This window comes from Chlamydotis macqueenii, chromosome Z (assembly GCF_036417535.1).
Source record: "Chlamydotis macqueenii isolate bChlMac1 chromosome Z, bChlMac1.mat, whole genome shotgun sequence".
Classification (NCBI taxonomy): Eukaryota; Metazoa; Chordata; class Aves; order Otidiformes; family Otididae; genus Chlamydotis; species Chlamydotis macqueenii.
The window spans coordinates 35240458-35259172 of NC_141593.1; the positions used below are offsets into that span (position 1 = coordinate 35240458).

The following is an 18715-nucleotide window of genomic DNA, read 5'->3' on the forward strand; positions in this document are numbered from 1 at the left end:
TCTTTTAAAATAGAAAGCTTAGGTGATTGTTCTTTCAAGTTAAGAAACACCTCAACAGCCAAAACTGCTGATGCTATTAAAGTTATTATGTGTTCAGTACTTCCAGAGGCTTCTTCCAAATATCAAAAGAAACTGTGCAATGGGGGATTTCAGGGCAAGTAATCCTTAAGGGTATTTATGGAAGAAAAATCTTTGATTTTGTCAAAAAAAAAAATCTTTTGTGTGTGTTGTTTTGTTTTTAGGATCCTTTAATAAAAAGACCTAACCCTCTCCCTGTATCTGTACCCTACTTGAGCCCTTTGGTACTGCGTAAGGAGCTTGAATCACTGTTGGAAAATGAGGGAGAGCAAGTAATTCATACATCCAAATTCATCAATCAACACCCCATAATTTTCTGGAACCTAGTTTGGTATTTCCGACGGTTAGATCTACCTAGCAACTTACCTGGACTCATTTTAACATCTGAACACTGTAATGATGGAGTGCAGGTAAGTGGCTTCCTCATATTAGAACTGCAGATATTAGAGTAAGCTAAATTTGACATTTGGGTTGAAAAATAGCAGGTAAGTAATTTCGGAGTAGCTTGGATCTAGGTTTCTGGGTTTTGTAATACAAGTAGATAGGTTTGTTTTCCACAAGGAATCTTGATTGAGTGAAAACAGCATTCGAGTTCTGGTCAAACTATTCTCTTTTAAAAAGCCAGAGAGTAAGATTCATTAAAGAGAAAACTGATATATAGAAGGAAACAAGATATGTCTGTGGAGAACTTGCAAATTGCAATACATTGTAATCCATGTAATGTGGGTTGCATGCTTCAGTATATAAACCTTTGAAGTTATTGGTCAATATTTTTTGTTCTTTTCCACTGATAGTTTTTGCTATTCAAACTCCACTGAGTTTCGTTATTATATGAATAGAACAAAAAAATGTAGAATGGATGCTATCGTTCAAATATTTTACTTTCCCCATTTTAAGGAGCAGATGTTTTTCTGGAACCTATATGATTTCTGTATATAAGTACCAAATTCAATAAGTATTTCTATATGATGCATGCAAAAAAAGTAGTATTTTGATGTCTACTTGCATGCACTTCAATTTTTTAATTCTTTCCCTTCATTTTTAGGAAAACCCTGACCTAGAACCAAGAACAATTTTGCAAGTAATGTAGTTGAATACTGATGAAATCTAAAGCATACTGGAAAAATACAATGCATTAACAGGGAAAAACACCAGATGGGACATAACAGCTTGTAATTATTACTATAAATTGACACAGTAGTGCTAAATTTTTCTTGCCCACTAATTCTTATTGTATTAGTGATTCCAAAGGGACATAATTTTATAAAATAATTATAAAACTATTTTGAGTGCCATATATTTTTAATTTAAATAAGTGGTTCATATTCATATGCAAACATAGTTTCTTTCTGCTTGATTGTGTCACCGAAATCGGGAATCAAACTCCTTAACACCAATGTAGTATTAAGAAGCAGGCGTTCTTTATTGCGGCGCCAGATGCACGGAGGATCCTTCCACCTAGCATGCATGCCGGTCTGGAAATCTGGACAGAATATATTTAGTGATTTCATGCATAATCATTAATAATTCCCAGAATACTAATTACATAATAATTAGTTTTCGTAGAAATCATTATAATATTCCTCACCCACTTGCGCACGCTCAGTCTTGAGTCAAGGGTCTTCTGGTGGTCTTGGGGGTCATTGGAGCACCCCTTCCTCGAATTTGCTGGTCGAACCCCTCCTTAAAATCTCCATATATGGTCTTGGGAACAGGTTGCATTGCTCCTTGATTTTCTGGCTCCAAATTGATGTCCAAATCAACCTTACTATAATCTGGAGTTTGTTGTTCAAATTTCATTTCTTTAATTGGTATTATGTCATGATGCCTTTTTCTGTTACCTCCTTTGCTGTTTGATCAGCTAATCTGTTTCCAATATGCACTGGGGAATTCCCAAGTTGGTGGGCTTTGCAATGCATAATTGCAACTTCTTTGGGTTTCTGCACCACTTGGAGCAATTGCAGAATTTCTTCTTGGTGTTTAATGGATGTTCCTTGTGCATTCCTCTTTCTTTGCATATGGCTCCATCGGCATGTACTATTCCAAAAGCATATTTTGAGTCAGTCCATATATTCACTTTTTTATCTTCTGTCCATTTTAGGGCTTTTATGAGGGCTATCAATTCAGCCTTTTGTGCTGAGGTATTCACTGGAAGCAGCTTTGCATCAATAACAGAGTTTGTTGTTGTTATTGCATATCCAGCCAGTCGTCTTCTGTTTCTCACGAAGCTGCTTCCATCAGTTAAATATCTCGAATTCTGGGTCACGTATAGGTTCACTCTTAAGGTCACTTCTACTGGAGTAAACTTGTTTGATGGTCTGTAGAGAGTCATGACTTAGGACTACTTCTGCTATTGAATTTAAAAGATGGCAGGATTTATTGTAGTTGTTTTCAATTTGACATAATCTTGTTCCAACAGTGCAAATCGATATTTGAGCATCCTGCTTGGGGATAAACAGTGTCCTCCTTTCTGTTCCAGAACAGAAAATACCATATATGGTATATAAACTGTTCTTGGCTGTCCTGTTGTCAGCTTACGAGCTTCTTGAATCAGGAGGACAGTTGCTGCTACAGCTCACACACAACCTGGTCATCCTTGGGTAACATTGTCCAATTGTTTGAGAAAATAACCAACTGGTCCTTTTCATTCTCCAGTTCTTTGAGAAAGGATCCCAAGAGCCAAGTGTTGTCTTTCATGCACAAACAGTTCAAAGGGTTTGGTTAAATCAGGCAACCCTAGAGCAGGAGCAGACATCAGAGCTACCTTTACATTTTGGAATGCCTTTTGAGCTTCAGGTCCCCACACAAGGGGTCCCTCCTTCGACTCCTTTAATCCACAGGTGACACCATCCAGCCACTCCCAGAAATGTTCGCAGCTCCTTGGCTCCTTTTGGCTCCGGCATTTGGCAAATTGCCTACTTTCTCTCATTTCCAAGTCGTCTTTGTCCCTGTGTGATTTCAAATCCCAAATACATGACAGTCTCGTTTCCAATCTGTGCTTTCTTCTGGGAAAATCTGTTATCATTTTGGCCCAAGAAATTTAGCAGGCTAGTAGTCAAGTTGAAATATTCTTCTCTGGTTTCTGTGGCTGTTAAAATATTATTTACATATTGCAACACCAATCCTTCAGGATAAATTCTTTTCCATGTTTCTAATTCCTTAGCCAATTGATTTTCAAAGATTGTTGGGCTGTTTTTAAATCCTTGAGGTAGCACTGCCCAGGTGAGCTGAGTCTTCCGCCCAGTTCTGAGATTTTCCCACTCAAAGGCAAAATATACCTGACTATTTTTGTCAAGGGGAATGCAGAAAAAGGCATCCTTCAAGTCCAATACTGTGGACCACTTGTGATTTTCTTTTAAAGCTGTCAACAAGGTATACTGGTTTGCCACTACAGCGTGAATATCTTAAACTATTAAATTTATTACTATAAAATCTTGTACTAACTTGTATTTCTCACCTTCTGGCTTTTTCACAGGTAAAATGGGCGTATTGAGTTCTGATTCACATTTGACTAATAGTAGATATTTTTTTTAAATTTTCAATTATTTTCTCAAGGCCTCTTCTAACTTCTAATTTTAAAGGGTACTGTTTTTGTCTTACTGATTTGGTGCTTTCCTTTAGAAAAATCTTTACCGGTTCTGCTGCTTTTGAATGTTTGGGAACTTTGCCAGCCCACACCAAAGGAGTTACTGCATTGTCCACTTCTTGAGGGATTTTATGTGGCTCTGAAGTTGTCTGTAACACAAAAATTATTGCCTCTATGGCTTTTGATTCAGGAATATTTAATTGAATTTCACAATTTTCAAAACTAATTTGTGCTTTCAATTTGCTCAATAAATTTCTCCCCAATAAGGAAACAGGACAGTCTGGTATATGTAAAAATTGGCAAATTCCGCATTGTTTACCCACCTTAAAAGTTGAAAGAAAAATTTATTTTCAACTTTCCCTGTGGCACCAATTATGTCCACTTGCGTTTTACTTGATTTTCTTTTACAAGTATTCAAAACTTAATAGGTAGCTCCAGTATCAACTAAAAGAAATCCATGGTTTGGGTCCCCAGCTGGATTCTAACCGGGGGTTAGAATTCTCCCCCGGTCCACTTTACACTCCTGACAAAGACATCTGCTGTGCTGCCAGTTTTTTGTTTCTTTTTCAGAATAAGGACATTCATTTTTCCAATGCCACCCTTCTTCACACTTTGCACACTGATTTTTCCAATCTCTCTCCTATTGCAGTTATTTTATCCATCCCTCTACCCCCAACCTCATCCCCAGTTTGTTCTTCTACTGCTTGTCAAAGTTGGGGGGAGGCTTAAACCACTCCTTGTTCTGCCTGATCTTGTCGGCTTCTAGTTCTCCCTGCAAAAGGACTGAATCCTTAATTTTTCAACTGCTCCACTCTACAAATCCCACCAGGGATTTGGTGTTCTGCCCCCTTTTTCTACTGTTTCATCTGTTAAAACTGCGTCAACATATAAAGATAACACATAAGTTTAACACATAAATTCTATGTCCTCCACTTCAGTTCCACGTTTTAAACACCACTTTCTATGCTACAAGCAGAACAAGATCTTTTCAGCCTTTTTTTTTTTTTTTCTCTACTGCAAAACCATCGGATCTTTGGGGACATACCCACAATCTTTCTGCCACTCGGGATGATTTCTCAAAGTAAAGAACAAATCAACATAGGAGACCACATCACACTTTCCTTCCCTTCTTACAAGACAACATCAACTGTAAAATATTCTATCAATTCTCTCCTAGTCTGTGGGTCTCCCCCTATATCCTCGCAATGTTTAAGAACACATCGCAGTAGAGACTACATTAATATTTCCCCTTCCATCGAGGTGGACATAGAAGATATGTATTTTCCCATATTTTACAAAAGAGTTTTTGGTACCAAAAAGAAACAATAATACTGATCTACAGACAAGGTCAATCCCGTCACCAAGAAAAGTTTAAAACCCCAAATGCAATCCTGTATAACATTCAAGTCCCGTACACTGCAACACATGCATACAGACTTCAAAAACCAGCATTGAAGCAACAATTACCAGCTTGTAAATCACTTCTAAAACACCCTGGGGCCCCTTTCCAAGCTATGTACAAACCTTACCAAAACCAGGTCCACCCTACCCTACGAAGCTTTTGCCGCAATTTACGGGTAGGCAACTTTTACCCTTTTAGCTCAACCCTGCAAAGATCTTGCCGCGACTTATGGGCAGGCACTCCTTTACCTTCCCATACGAAGGTAGCTTTTCATCCCAACCCTCTGAAGCTCTTGTGACGACTTACGGGTGGGTACCCGTTCAAATTAAAAATAAGAATGCCTTTACCTTTTCCCAGGGATCTTGCTTTGAGCTCTTTGGTCTGGGGATCGGAGGTTGTCCCCGAGAATCCCTTGGTGCCGGCTGGAGATCCTGTGATCCCTTGGATCCATTGAGGTTCAGAAGCAGAGTCCCAAGCTCCTTAACACCAATGTAGTATTAAGAAGCAGGCATTCCTTATTGCAGCGCTTGATGCACGGGGGATCCTTCCACCTAACATGCATGCTGGTCTGGAAATCTGGACAGAATATATTTAGTGAGTTCATGTGTAATCATTAATAACTTTCGAAACACTAATACATAATCATCAGTTTTCCTAGAACTCATTATAATATTCCCCACCCACTTGCGCACGCTCAGTCTTTTGAGTCGAGGGTCTTTTGGTGGTCTTGGGGGTTGTCGGAGTGTCCCCTCCTCGAATTCACTGGTTGAACCCCTCCTTAAAATTTCCATATATGGTCTTGAGAACAGGTCGCGTTGCTTCTTGATTTTCTGGCTCCAAAGTGATGGCTCAGGGCCTATCTTCACAGCTGGTGTTTGAGGTCTACCTTTGTTCTGCCACTCTTCTTAATTACCCCAGACATGCTACGCTAACTTCTAACAAACAAGATGTTGTTAACAGTTCTAAGACTCCCTGTTCCCTCTAAGGACAAATAGGTTTCATATAAAATTTAACCTATGTGACTAGAGTTCTATAGTTAGCAAGAATCACCTCATGTTGATAATTAATTTTCAAAAGTCATATTATTCTAAAATTATATTGATTAAGCATTTTATGTCATATAACAATGGGAACACCAACACATAGACATGCATACCAAATCTTAATCAGGTCAGCAAATATGAAGGTATGGCATGGTAGGTAGTACAAATCAAGTAACGTGTTTGGTGCACAAAAAATACTTGTGGGTACATACTTATAAATACTTTATTTGGATATCTGTAGAAAACTGAATGGTCTTCATACATTAGGCTAAACTAGAAAAAGGCAATTAAATGTTGCAGTACTTATGACTTTGCTTTGATTGAATGCAGTTTCCTCTAAAAGACATCAACTGGTCCTGTTTGTTGGATTTAAGATAAATAAACCTTTTTTGTTTGTAAAATGAGTAAAAGAGCAGTTTTTTTAAATAATAGGACTGTACTGATGTTTTTAAAACTCTTTCCCTTTCCTCATGTTTTTTAGCTTCCTTTGACATCTCTTGCTCAAGATAGCAAGCTAGTATACATCCATCTTCTGTGGGACAATATCAAGCTCCACCAAGAGCCAGGGGAGCCCCTGTATATATCTTGGAGAAATCTCAGTAAGTAAAACAAATGTTACAGAAAGTAGAGGGAGCAGAGGCTATGGAAAGAAACAGGTTTTTTAGCTTCTGAAGTGTACACAAACCATCAAGTTGGAAAGTGTTTTTAGTGTGTGACGCATCTGCCATCCCTTAGGTACTTAATATAGTCTCAGTATCAAATTATTTGTGAAAATATCATGCTCATTTGTGTGAAAAGGTGTGTTATCTGTTCTTTATATGTCATACACTTATAAACAGAGTGGGAGGATTTGCTCTAGATGTGTTGCTAAATAAGCTTCATCTGATTTGAATGTTTCACTTCCTTATCTATGCTGGCATGAAAAAAAAGATTGTATTGCAAAAAAGTGTTTTGTGTTCCTATAAATGAATGAAAGGTCACAAGTTCCATTAACATGTACATTTGGCAGCCTACTTCAGTGTCAAAAGGTACGACCTGAGAAAGCCTTTGTCTACCGTAATTTGATTTGGAAGGAAGAAAAACTAGGCAGACTGGTTTGAGAACTTTGACATTTCATTTTGTCTGATCAGCAAAAATCCTGTGCTGACCTAAACTTAGTCTGTGTTTTTTTTAAGTTTTAAAAACTATGCTAAAAACTGTGTAGCATACTAATTTTGGTTCTAAGGAAGAAAAAAGGGTTTGTTGAAAAGCATCCTAAAAATAAACAGGCTGATCAGAAAGTTACAGTCAAGAGCACAAAATAAGATGTGGTGTTTCGCTTTGCTTCTACAAAAGCATATTGATTTAAGAATAATACCTGAAAAGCATCCCCAAAGCATTCAGACATGAATGAAGATGTATAAATATATGTATTTATATAAATGAAGAAGCAAAAGGCCACATTTGTGTTAAATGTGAAGAAAAGTAGTGATATTGTAGATAGGCTCTAGAGCACTCTTGGGAAGTATTTGAAAAACCGGAAATTACATTTGTAAACCATCATATGTGTCAATTTTATTAAAAACTTAGGTTGGTGTGGTTATGATTACTAGCCATGGTCTACATTCCATTTACACGCCACATGCTTGCTGCCCAATCTATAGCCTTATTTTTTTTGCCGGTAAATGGACTTACTATTCCCTCACAAGTCACTATTTTTGAAAGAATAATAGTTCAGTGCTGTTCAGTGCTGGAAGTTGGCAATGTAAGCAACAAATCATGATGGTAAACATCTTGATAATTTTATTTCCTATTTGACACAACTATGCATTATCTATTTCAATATGTAGCCCAAAGTTATCAATGAATTGTAGGTAGCTTTTAAGAAGGGCTTTGACAAGAGGAATTTATTTGATAAGAAACGTGACACTGTTTTGGTTTATTTCTTTTCCTTTGTGTATAAATAACCTTCTTGGCGTGAACTTCGTTCTTGAAACCTAAGTACAGCAATAAATCTGAGCTAACACGCCACCACAGGCAACATCTGATGCTGGATACTCTTTAGTCTCTTCTGTTTCTCTGGCATGTGGGAGCCATTGCACATGGATACTTGATGCATCCTGTTGCTTTTGTGGTGGAGTAAAGACTATAAGCAGACAAAGTCTTTCCATTGTAACAAATTTCTGTAGATTCGGTGGGGTTTCTGTGTATATCTCACTTTCTGAAATATCTTCTGCTTATTAAAGTGGAAAAAAAAAAGTCTTTACTGTTTTAGTAATCTGTACTGTTGCATTTTGCAGATTCTTCTGAAAAGAGACCCTCCACAGTGGCAGAAGATCAGCAGGCAACAAACACTTTGTTGGAGAACATCAAATTAAGTATTCAACACAATAACGTTGATAAACCAATCAACCTCCTTCTACAGAAAGTTAAGCCAGATGTGAAACGACAGAGGTAAAGGGGTAATCTCTTCTTACCTTCTCCCTGCTCAAAGCTGAACAAGATCAGACCATATACTCTTCATAATGATAATTCCATAAGAACCTCTCAAGAATATTCATTTTAATTTGTGTCCACCAAACACTGTGTATATTTGTTTACGCCCATGTTTACAAACCGATCCGTTCTGTAGCCAGATGCCTAATTAATCCAAATCAGATGAATAAATGTAATTCTTCAATTAAAATGGATATTTTACAAATGAATAAGAAAAACACAGATACTGACGTTGCAGATTTTGGTGTCACTCCAGATCTAGCAAATTGATAAATACAAGTGTGCATCATCATCCTGCTGCAGTGTCTGGAATATTTTTCAAACTACCTAGTTATACTTATTGAAATTCTACCAACCTAGAGTACTGGCTAAGAAAAGTGGGTACAGCATGATCTGTGAACAAAGGGAGACATGTAAATAGCATTTGTGTGATAGATTTTGCCATCTGCACTACAATTCAAAGAGGGCTTCGTACAGAAGCAGAGCCTCTGAAGTAAATTACAGCAGATACAAGAGGTGTTTGAAGTCTGTCATGCTAAGACATCTTTGCTTCTGCGGTTTGTAGTTACTAAAAAGAAACAAGAACTAATCTGCCTAGAGAAGAATCTCTGACTTCCACAAGGAAAAGCATTAATTGTTTAGTGATGTCCAATTCTGAGATAGATTGTGACATTTGGAAACAAAAAACAAAGTACGGGTGATCTGAAATAAGCCTACTCCCTGTACTCCACTCTCAGGCAGGAATGAGCTAATAAATAAGTGGGCTTAATTTTATATTTATTTTTCTGGAGGTTTTTATGGAACATTTGGGAGAGAGATTTTTCTTAGAAAATGTAACTGCTGGGATTTGGCAATAATATAAATTCATGCGTTAAGGAAAAATATTCAGGCATGAGAAAACCTTAAGCTAGTAATCATGTCACTCGATCACTTTCTTCACAAGATTAACAGAACAGTTGCAGAAACTACTTAATGGACAATTTGCATCTTCAACATTAACTTTCTAAACTTAGGATAGTTAGTGCTTTCATTGACTTGCTGTTCAAAATATTTCCTAGGAGTTTTTACAGAGAAATTCTTTTCCTGTCTCTGGTGTCTCTTGGAAGAGAGAACATTGACATTGGTAAGTAAAAATACTGTGAAATGCATAGTGGCTGTGTATGAAAGATATGAATGGTTTATATGAAAACTAGTGTATAGAATTGACTTTTCATCCATTAGTTTCTAAGTAACTTTTCAATTATCTTTTAGTGAAAAGTACTATGCTGTCACTCTTCAAGTAGGTATTGCTTTTATGAAAATGTAATTCAGATGGGGACATTAATTTTACTTTGTTTGAAACCAGTAATCAGTTATTTTAAACTAAGTTCATTAGCTTGAAGCTTTAATTCGTTCTGTCTGAAAATTTGTTCCCAGTCCTGTCCATCTTTCTCCAGCCCACATATTAGGTATGTAGCCACCTGATTGCCCACCCCTTCCTGATCTCCTCTACCTTGACTTCTGTTTAGTACTGTGCAAACAAAGGGACTCCCTTATGGGATGTGACAGGGGAAATACCTTCAGAACAGGCAAACTAAACTATGATAGAAGTAATGGGCATCCACTGTGATGGTCCAGTGTGAAGGTGCTTTTCAGGTTCTCTGAGAGGATGCATTTTGAAAAAAAAATCAGCTGCTAGTTAAGATAATTAGTTTGTTATTATGTAAAAATCACCAAGAGTATTTTATAGGAACAGCACTGTGCGCTGTACTGGGTTTTTAAAATAACTTTAACTATGCTTTTTCTGTTTCAGAGGTCTTTGATAGTGAATACAGACTTGCACATAAAAATCTACCACAGGATGTTCTGGAAAAGATGCAGAAAATAGATGCTCCACCAAGCAGCAGGGTTGAGTGCTGTAGAAAGTGCTTTGGAGCACCTTTAATATAAAAATGAGGAAGACACGCACTAAACTTCCGCGAGACAAAAGTAGAGGTGAACAAACCAGGGTATATACACTTTGAATCCCAAACGGTGATAATTGAGCAATTTGTCAAAGCAATTTAATTGTACTACAACATATATTCTTGTCTTTCATCTCATGAGACACAGTTTAGAGTAGGTTAAAATGTTTTAAAACTGTATTAATAGGGTGAGTTGGTTTCATTGATTGATCTTTTTTTTTTTCTCCTTTTCCTTCTTCAAATCTTTCCTCCACAATACCAAGTTAATCAAAAAAGTGATGATTAAACAGCAGCTTAAGAAAGTTGGTGACTTTCTTAAGGGCCACTAATATTTTTATATTTTAATGAAATACTTTTCTTGCCACAGAATACGTAGATTCTTCACTATTTCTTTAAAATGATCTTTACCTAAAGAGGGATGTTTTTATTGGTGTGCAGTTTGTATGTATGTATGAATGTAAATATTTGAGTCCTTGGATTGGAAGTTGCAATGCAGTTGCTTTTGTCAGATCACAGTACCTAAAATTGCTACCTTTCTCCTGACTCTTGTCCCAGTCAGGATTCTAAATTATCTTTGGCTGACCTTTTCATAATGTATGTGTATAGTTGTAAAACTGAGAACCTTACACTCAGTTTTCCTGTATTCTCTATCTGACAAATTAAAAATCTTACGAATGTACTGCTGCTTTCTCCAGAAGAATGATAGGTTTCTACACTAAGCAGCTCAGAAATGGATAGCTTTCTGAAAATTAGATGGGAAGCTTAAATGGCATTAGGATACATGCAAGGGTCGTGAAACAGATAGTGTCTGGAAAAAATGTACTTTATCCTGTATGCACATATGCTTAAAAAGTGTCTTCCTTGAATTCTCTGTCACCCTCTCCCATGGTTTCACGCTAGCCTGTGGGTTAATTATTTTGCACTGACAGTCCAAATTCAATATTTCAATTAAAATGTATTTATAAATGTGGTGTTCAAGGTGTATATTGGCACAAATGAAGTTGCTTAATCCATCTTTTGGATTGCTTTTAGTAGATAAGACACTTCCTCACCTCACATACCATCTAATTGACTACAGTAGTTATAGTCTTGGCAAGAAAAGCCTGGATACTAGTCAACAGTTTAAATGTTTCTGTTACTTGAGGAATATGATAAGATTTATTCTGGGTTTTCTGCTGAAATCTAATGGTGTGGCTTTTCTGGTGGAATTATTCCTACAGAAAAAAAAGAGTAAGATTGTTAAGATGTTAAGTAAGATGATAAACGAGCATAGCTAAAACTATAACTGCATCTGAGTATGAATGTATTTACTTCATACTGCTCTCTTTCTTAAAAATTTTTATTCTTGAAAATGATGAGGGATGAACATCTGTCTGGAACGGCTTCTGTATGAAACAACAAAACCAACTTTTGTTTTTTCATGAGGCTAAAACAAAGGATTTGCACTATTTGTGACAAAATACATTTGCATCATAGACTAATTCCTTGTATTTTGTCTAAAAGTGCCGATCCTAAGTTAATATGGGGATATTGCCTGGACAGATTTCCTCCTGATGAAAACATTGTGCTTTCTCAACAATTAAAAGCAAGAAAGCACAAAATGACTTTTTTTTTTCTTTCTTTATTCTCTGGGCTTATGCATGGTTGCTTGCAGATATCTGACCTACATCACATTGGAAGAGTAGAGCTTGATTCTTCGTATTTTCATCTCTTCTTCTACTACATAATTGTCACGTGTGGTTCCATCCTTTTAAAGTAAAAGTCTCTCTGAAGCATTTGTCCAAACAACTTAATACTTGTACAATCAAACCGGCAAGTTTTCCTGTATAATTATGTACTGATCTTAACCATACAGCTATACAAAGACAGTTTTTGAGTGTTAAATGGACAAACCATCTTATTATGTGATGCAGCTTGCAAGGAATCAAGTTTTAGTTATCCTTAAATTTTCCCAGCTCATCAAATTACAAAGAAAATCTGTCCAGTGAGTGCTGTTTTACATAACTGGTGACATCCAATTTGTTTTAAACTACTGTAAATATATTATTATAAACTAAATTCTGTAAGTAGATAGTCTTCATTTCAAAACAACCTTCCCCTCTGTTGCTGAAAATACAGATTAATCAGGCAGTAGTGCTGTAGAAACAGCAAAGCAGATTGTGTCACAGCATCTACTGCTAAATGTTAGACTTGCCCCATCTATATACACTAAACAAAAAAGAACAAAAACTGAAACCTGAGGGGAAATGGATAGCTGCAGGATTGAACTAGCTTTGATTTGCTCCTGCATATTGGCGTTTCTATACACTGCAAATTAACTTTTATTCCTGTTGTATGTACCTGAATGTCAGAGTGGTAGAAGTCCTGCGTGTAATTACTTGAAATCTTGAATCTGCCTATTGAAATTAATTCTTTAATACAGAATGACAAAAGTAAGCACTTACTCTTTTTAATTTGGATTTTTTTAAATGCCTAATTTTTAATAGCTAACTAATAACCCAGTTCTTGAATGAAATTCATAGTTCAAATAAAAAGGGAGATCTCTGAAAGCAATGTATTAAGTTTTCATCTAAGGAGATGCTTTTTTGGGGAAAAAAAAAAGTCACAAAAATTTGAAAGGAATTAAGAACCAAGCGTTTTTTTTCCTAGTTGCTTTTTATCCTTTCAAATGCATGATGGCACTTCCTGTTTTTCCTTTGACTTTTAGGTCTTCTCCTACAAACAGGTAGAGACTGCAGGCTTTCTCACACAAACTTTCTGAGCAATAGGCTTCCCTAATCTGAATGCTGAAAGAACTGTGAGCATGCATAAGAAAAGGGCCTGGCATAAAATAGCTTAGCATGGTTCACTTAGTTGTACAGTTGAAAATCTGGCCAAAAATAAACAGAGAAAAGTCTTCAAAGGGTTTTTGTGAGTGCATTGCAAACACTTTTGTCTTTCTCAAAATTGAGCACTAAAGGCATAGTAAGTTCTTCTCCGGAAGTTAGTAACAGCATAAAGTTCTTGGGCTACAGTATAGGAATGACTTAGTTACCTACAAATACTTCCAATTTGTTTGACACCCCACTCCTAGTAATCCAAATGTATCTGAATCCATAATGCATAACTGAACTGGACCAAGCATTGTGAAAGGAGGAGTGTGGATAAGCTTAATGTTGGTTCTGTTTTCCTCTCAGTGTAGACAGAAAAAGTAGCGTTTTGCTCACTTGCAGAACTAGTCTGGCATGTAGCTCATCAGCCAGTATTCAGGAGAAGATGTCTCTTCTGTGTGTATTTTGCAATTCTCGCATATAAACATGAATAAAATGGTTGCAGATCAGAGTTAACTTCAAAACCTGCAATCTGTGCACAAAGCAAGGGTGTAAACTAGACTGATTACTATGTGGATGCAAACTGTTAATGAGTTTCAGGTAAGCCCAAGAACTTAGAAAGCTTGTGTTGGAACAACAGTTATCACAGAGAAGCTTCCTTCAGTTGTTGCCTAAGGATGTTGAACTGCAGTCAGTTATGCTGAGAAGATAACTATCTTGCACGTTTCACACAGCTGTAAAACAGTTACATATAGTTTGTGTGCTTGTATCAAAATAGCTAGTTTTTGTAGAAATAAAACAACAGATGGGGTCTTAAAGGTTTAAAGTCAGGATTCTTAAGTGACAAAGTCGTTTGTTTTTTTTTTTTAATGAATTATCAATATATTCTGGCACATTACCAAAACGTAAGAATGTTCAAAGCCGTGTAGGTGTAGGAGACTGATGTGGCTGCAGTATGGACACAGCAATAGGTACCAGCTTGTACATGTTGCTAGAAGCATCTGTATGTTACTTACAGTCATATCCTGTCTTCACATTTTATTTAACTCAAGTTTAGACAACACAATTTTAATGGAAAATATTTTATTTAGTGTATGTGTTTCAAACTAAATTCATTTGTTTTGCAAGTAACTTGGCCTTACTCCTAGTGGAATTTCACATTGGTTAAGCTCAAGCTACACTGCACTTGTGAATGAGTAATTTTAGTCCATTTTAACTGTGAATTAATGGCTTTTTGTGTTGCTGCAGCTATAAGAATATACCTTTCATTGAGTTTACTGCTTTCCTTGAATAACTGCAACATAGGGGATATTTTCAAAATGTATATTAAATTAGATCATAGGAATTATATTTTTAAAACAAATTGTTAAAATGTAAGTAACTGAAGAATCCACTCGGTAGTTTTATCTTTTTAAAACTCTTAATTCAACAATTATTTCAATGCAGATAACTTTATTTTATTAAATAGTAAGCAGGTCGTCTTATTCACATAACTGCATTTTCAACAAAGGTTTTTTCTTTTAACTAATAAAGACCTTAAGGTGCCTTCTGTATATCAGCTTTTCATTATGGACCTTTTTAAAAAACAAACACACACCCTTGTAACTTTTAAGTCCTGAAACTGAATGGTTGAATTGGACTCTAGTTCTGTATTCTACTGTGCTGTATATTGTGATGCATACGAGGAGAGAAACGGATGGGGTTTTTATTTGTTCTTTCAGTCTGCATCAATCAATGGTGCAAATAAAAGGGATTGTTTGCTGTTTTTAGAAGCACATTAAACTCCTTTTAGGAGCTTAAAATAAACTGTATTGTAATGAGGATGAAAGGATGTAGCGTGAATAAATTATGAATTTATTAAGTGAGCTGGGAAGTTTTCTTTAATGCAATAAAATTTGCACTGGTTTAGAGACTGTTTTGAACTGTTGAAAAATGGTATGCATTTACTGTGCTTTGATTAACAGGTGTTTCTCTGTAATGTTTTTGTACATTTGACAAATGTTTCTTGAGTTTAAAAGGGCACTCTGCATATTCTGAATTCTGTATAGATATCCTAGACTAAGAAACAATTCTTAATGTATTTCCCAAAATAAAATATGTATGCATCCTGTGTAAAATTTCAGTTGTTCAGCTTTTTTGCCATTACAGCTTACCTGCTTGACAAAATTTAATCTGAAATGCAAATTCAGCATATAGTTGGGCAAAGGAGAGACTTTGAACTGCCTTTTTGGGGAATTGTTTCATAGTACCTCATTGACTTTTGAATGTTGGGAAAAAGCAGGAGCAGTTGAGGCGGGAGGAGAGGAAGGGAAAAGATAGGGTTCACTTGTGGAGTTTAGGTTCATGAGAGGATGGCTCTGTGGCACATTAAGCAAGCTGTGGGGACTAGCAGAGGTAAGAAGAACTGAAGAATGGGCTGAGGGAGGCAGAACCCGTGAAGATATTGTCTGCAGGGAAGTCTCTAGATTCCTGATGGCAGAGCTGCTGCTCCCTGCTGACCAGGGAAAGCATTGTTAATCAGTGAGAGGGAACAGGCTGGTGGGTGTACTTGGAGGAACACTTTCTGGGAGTTCTGGTTTCTCAGTGGCTTTGTAATGGGGGCACAGAGTGATGCTTTCAGTGGCGTATCTTAATCTGCGAGAGACACTGGTGGACCTCCTGCCTCATAACATACCTGTGGGTTTACATGTAGTTTACAGATTTTTTTTTTTTTTTTCCTAAAACAGGGCAGAGGAGGAAGAATGAGGCTGGGATGAAATTTAAGCAGTAGAAATTGCCAGTTATTGTCAAGTGCTTCAGGCCTTCACAACTGAGTATCTTTCAAACTCCATCACGTATGGCAGTCAGTCCAATAATCTGTTAGTAAAAATAAGACCCTAAAGGCCTTTCTGAAGCACCTCATGTGCATAGTACAACTGGTAGCTTGTGGAGAAGATCTGTAACAAGCTAATCTTCTCAGGCCTGTTTTTAGGAAGGGAGCTCAGGAAATTAGCCTTTTGGACCTTTCTTTTGTAGTCGTCAGCATCACAATGACTTAACTTGTTTTACTCGGACTGCTTTTGTCACTACTGTCTTTTTAATAATGCTGCCTGCTAAAAATATTACATTGCCTTCCTAGTATGCTGCCTTTAATGTGGCCTATTGAGAGAGGAGGCTGAGGGAGGGGGTAACAGACAGGAATAAAAGCTTCCATTTGAGGAATCCCCAAAGAAGCATGAACACAGGATTTGGGTTTGAAGCTGCAGGGAGGAGGGAGGGAACTGCTGTGCCAAAATCAAGTGGGAAACTTGATGGAATGTGATGATGGAAGGCAATGGCAGAAGGAACTGGCTTAAGGATGCTCTGATCCTTCATATGTTCAGAGCCACTATCAGAGTACTCATTAGTGGTAGTTCTCCACTGTTCTGCAGAGACAAACTTCTACTGTATATAGAGGAGTAAAGGAAGAGTCACTAACTTGCCAAGCTAGAGAAAATCTGATGGAGTCCAAAAAGATAAAGGTCCTGCCTCTGGGTAGGAATAACCTCATGCACCAGTGCAGGCTGGGAACAGACCAGCTGGGCAGGAAAAGACCTAGGGTTCCTGGTGGACACCAACCTGACCATAAGCCAGCATGAGTGCCCTCACAGCAAAGTGAGCCAACAGTGTCCAGAGCATTGCCAGTAGCTGGAGAGAGGCGATCTTTCTCCTCTACTCAGTGCTCATAAGACATACCTGGATGCTACATGCAAGTCTGGGTTGACCAGTACAAGAGTGATGTGGACATTCTGGAATGACTCCAGTGAAAGGCCACAAAGCTGATGAAGGGCTTGGAGTATCTGTCACACGAGAGGAGGCTGACAGAGCTGGCACTGTTCAGCCCAGAGAAAGCTTGGGGACAGGGAGAATCTCATCCATGTGTCTCAATACCTGATGGGGTGGGTGGGGAGTAGAGAAGACAGATCCAGAGTCTTCTCAATGGTGTCTTGCACCAGAAGCAACAATGGGCACAAATCTGAACTACAGGAAAATCCACTGAAATGTTTTAACTGTGAGGGCTGTGAAACATGGGAACAGGTTGTCTGAAAGGTTGTGGAGTCTCCATCCTTTAAAAAATGTTCAGGCCTGGGTGGACACCACCCTATTTCAGCAAGGTTTGCATTACAGACTTCCAGGGTTGCCTACCAGTCTCAGTGGCTCTGTGGGGATGGGTGGCAGCCAGAAACTGCTGGGAGAAGCAGAGGATGGCTTCACCAGGGTAGTTCAGAGGGATGTTCCACCTTTTTTGTTTAGGTTTCCTCAAGGTATTTTCCAGAGACAGATAGACAGACAGAGACAGAGCACACAAGAGAAAGAGGACACGTGGCAATCAATGGTTTTTACTCAGGCAGGCAGCCTGTCACAAGCAAGGTCCCCCATGGACTAACACTGGGCCCCACTCCATTGAACATCTTCATAAATGGTCTTGACAATGGGGCTGAAAGCACCCTCACCAAGTTGTCGATGCCACTAAACTGGCTACAGAGGTGGACATGTCAGAAGGGAGAACTGTCTTTCAGAGAGACCTGAACAGGCTGGAAGAGTCAGGTAGCAAGAACTGTATGATGTTCAACAAAGCCAACTGCAAAGTCCTGCATCATAACCAAAGAGTCCAGCACAAGCTACGATCTGTGTGGCTGGGGAAGAGCCTTGCTGAGGGAGACCTGGGGGTCCTAGTGAACAAGCTGAACATGAGCCACCAGTGTGCACAACCAACACAAATAGCTGCATCTGCAGCAGCATTACTAGCAGAGACAGAGATGTGATCATCCCACTTTACTTGGTGCTTGCCAGGCTGCACTTAAGAGTTCTGGGTCCAGTTCTGGCTCCACAGTTCAAGACGTGTGCAGACTGGAGGTCTAAAGGAGAGCCACAAAGATTATCAAAGGGCTGGACAAACTGCCCCATGAGGAGACAGAAGGACTTGGGACTTTTCACCCTAGATAAGGATCAGGGGAGACCTTGTCACATACTTAAATAGAAGCTATGAAGAGGATGGAGCATCTCTCTTCACAAGGAGCCACATGGAGAAGACAAGGGGCAACAGGTACAAGTAGGGGCAACAAGTACAAGTTATACCAGGAGAGGTTTCATTTCAATGTAACAATTTTCTTTTTTTTTTTTTTTTTTTCAGTGAGAACAATCACTCACCAGAACAATCTCCTCTATGGCATGGTAGATTCCTCATTACTGGCGATGTTTCAAGATATGACTGTAGAGGGTGCTAGATAATCCCATCTAGGCTCTCTTTCTCATCTAAAGGTTGGACCAGATGATCTTTCAAGGACTGTCCCAAGCTGGGCTGTTCTGCAGTTCTGTGATTCTAAGTCATGCTATGCTTGATTTGTACTTACAAACCC

At 38.0% G+C, this 18715-nt stretch overlaps 1 protein-coding gene across 1 annotated transcript in view; it reads left to right on the plus strand.

The window, feature by feature from the left end:
• Positions 1 to 13393, plus strand: part of DENND4C (DENN domain containing 4C) — an 80394-nt gene extending 67001 nt beyond the window's left edge. The window contains exons 30-34 of the mRNA XM_086771493.1: positions 243 to 488; positions 6591 to 6708; positions 8389 to 8542; positions 9643 to 9707; positions 10377 to 13393. Coding sequence (XP_086627619.1) covers positions 243 to 488; positions 6591 to 6708; positions 8389 to 8542; positions 9643 to 9707; positions 10377 to 10513 — 720 coding nt within the window. The 3' untranslated portion in view covers positions 10514 to 13393. The remainder of the gene's footprint in view (positions 1 to 242; positions 489 to 6590; positions 6709 to 8388; positions 8543 to 9642; positions 9708 to 10376) is intronic.
• Positions 13394 to 18715: the final 5322 nt, after the last annotated feature.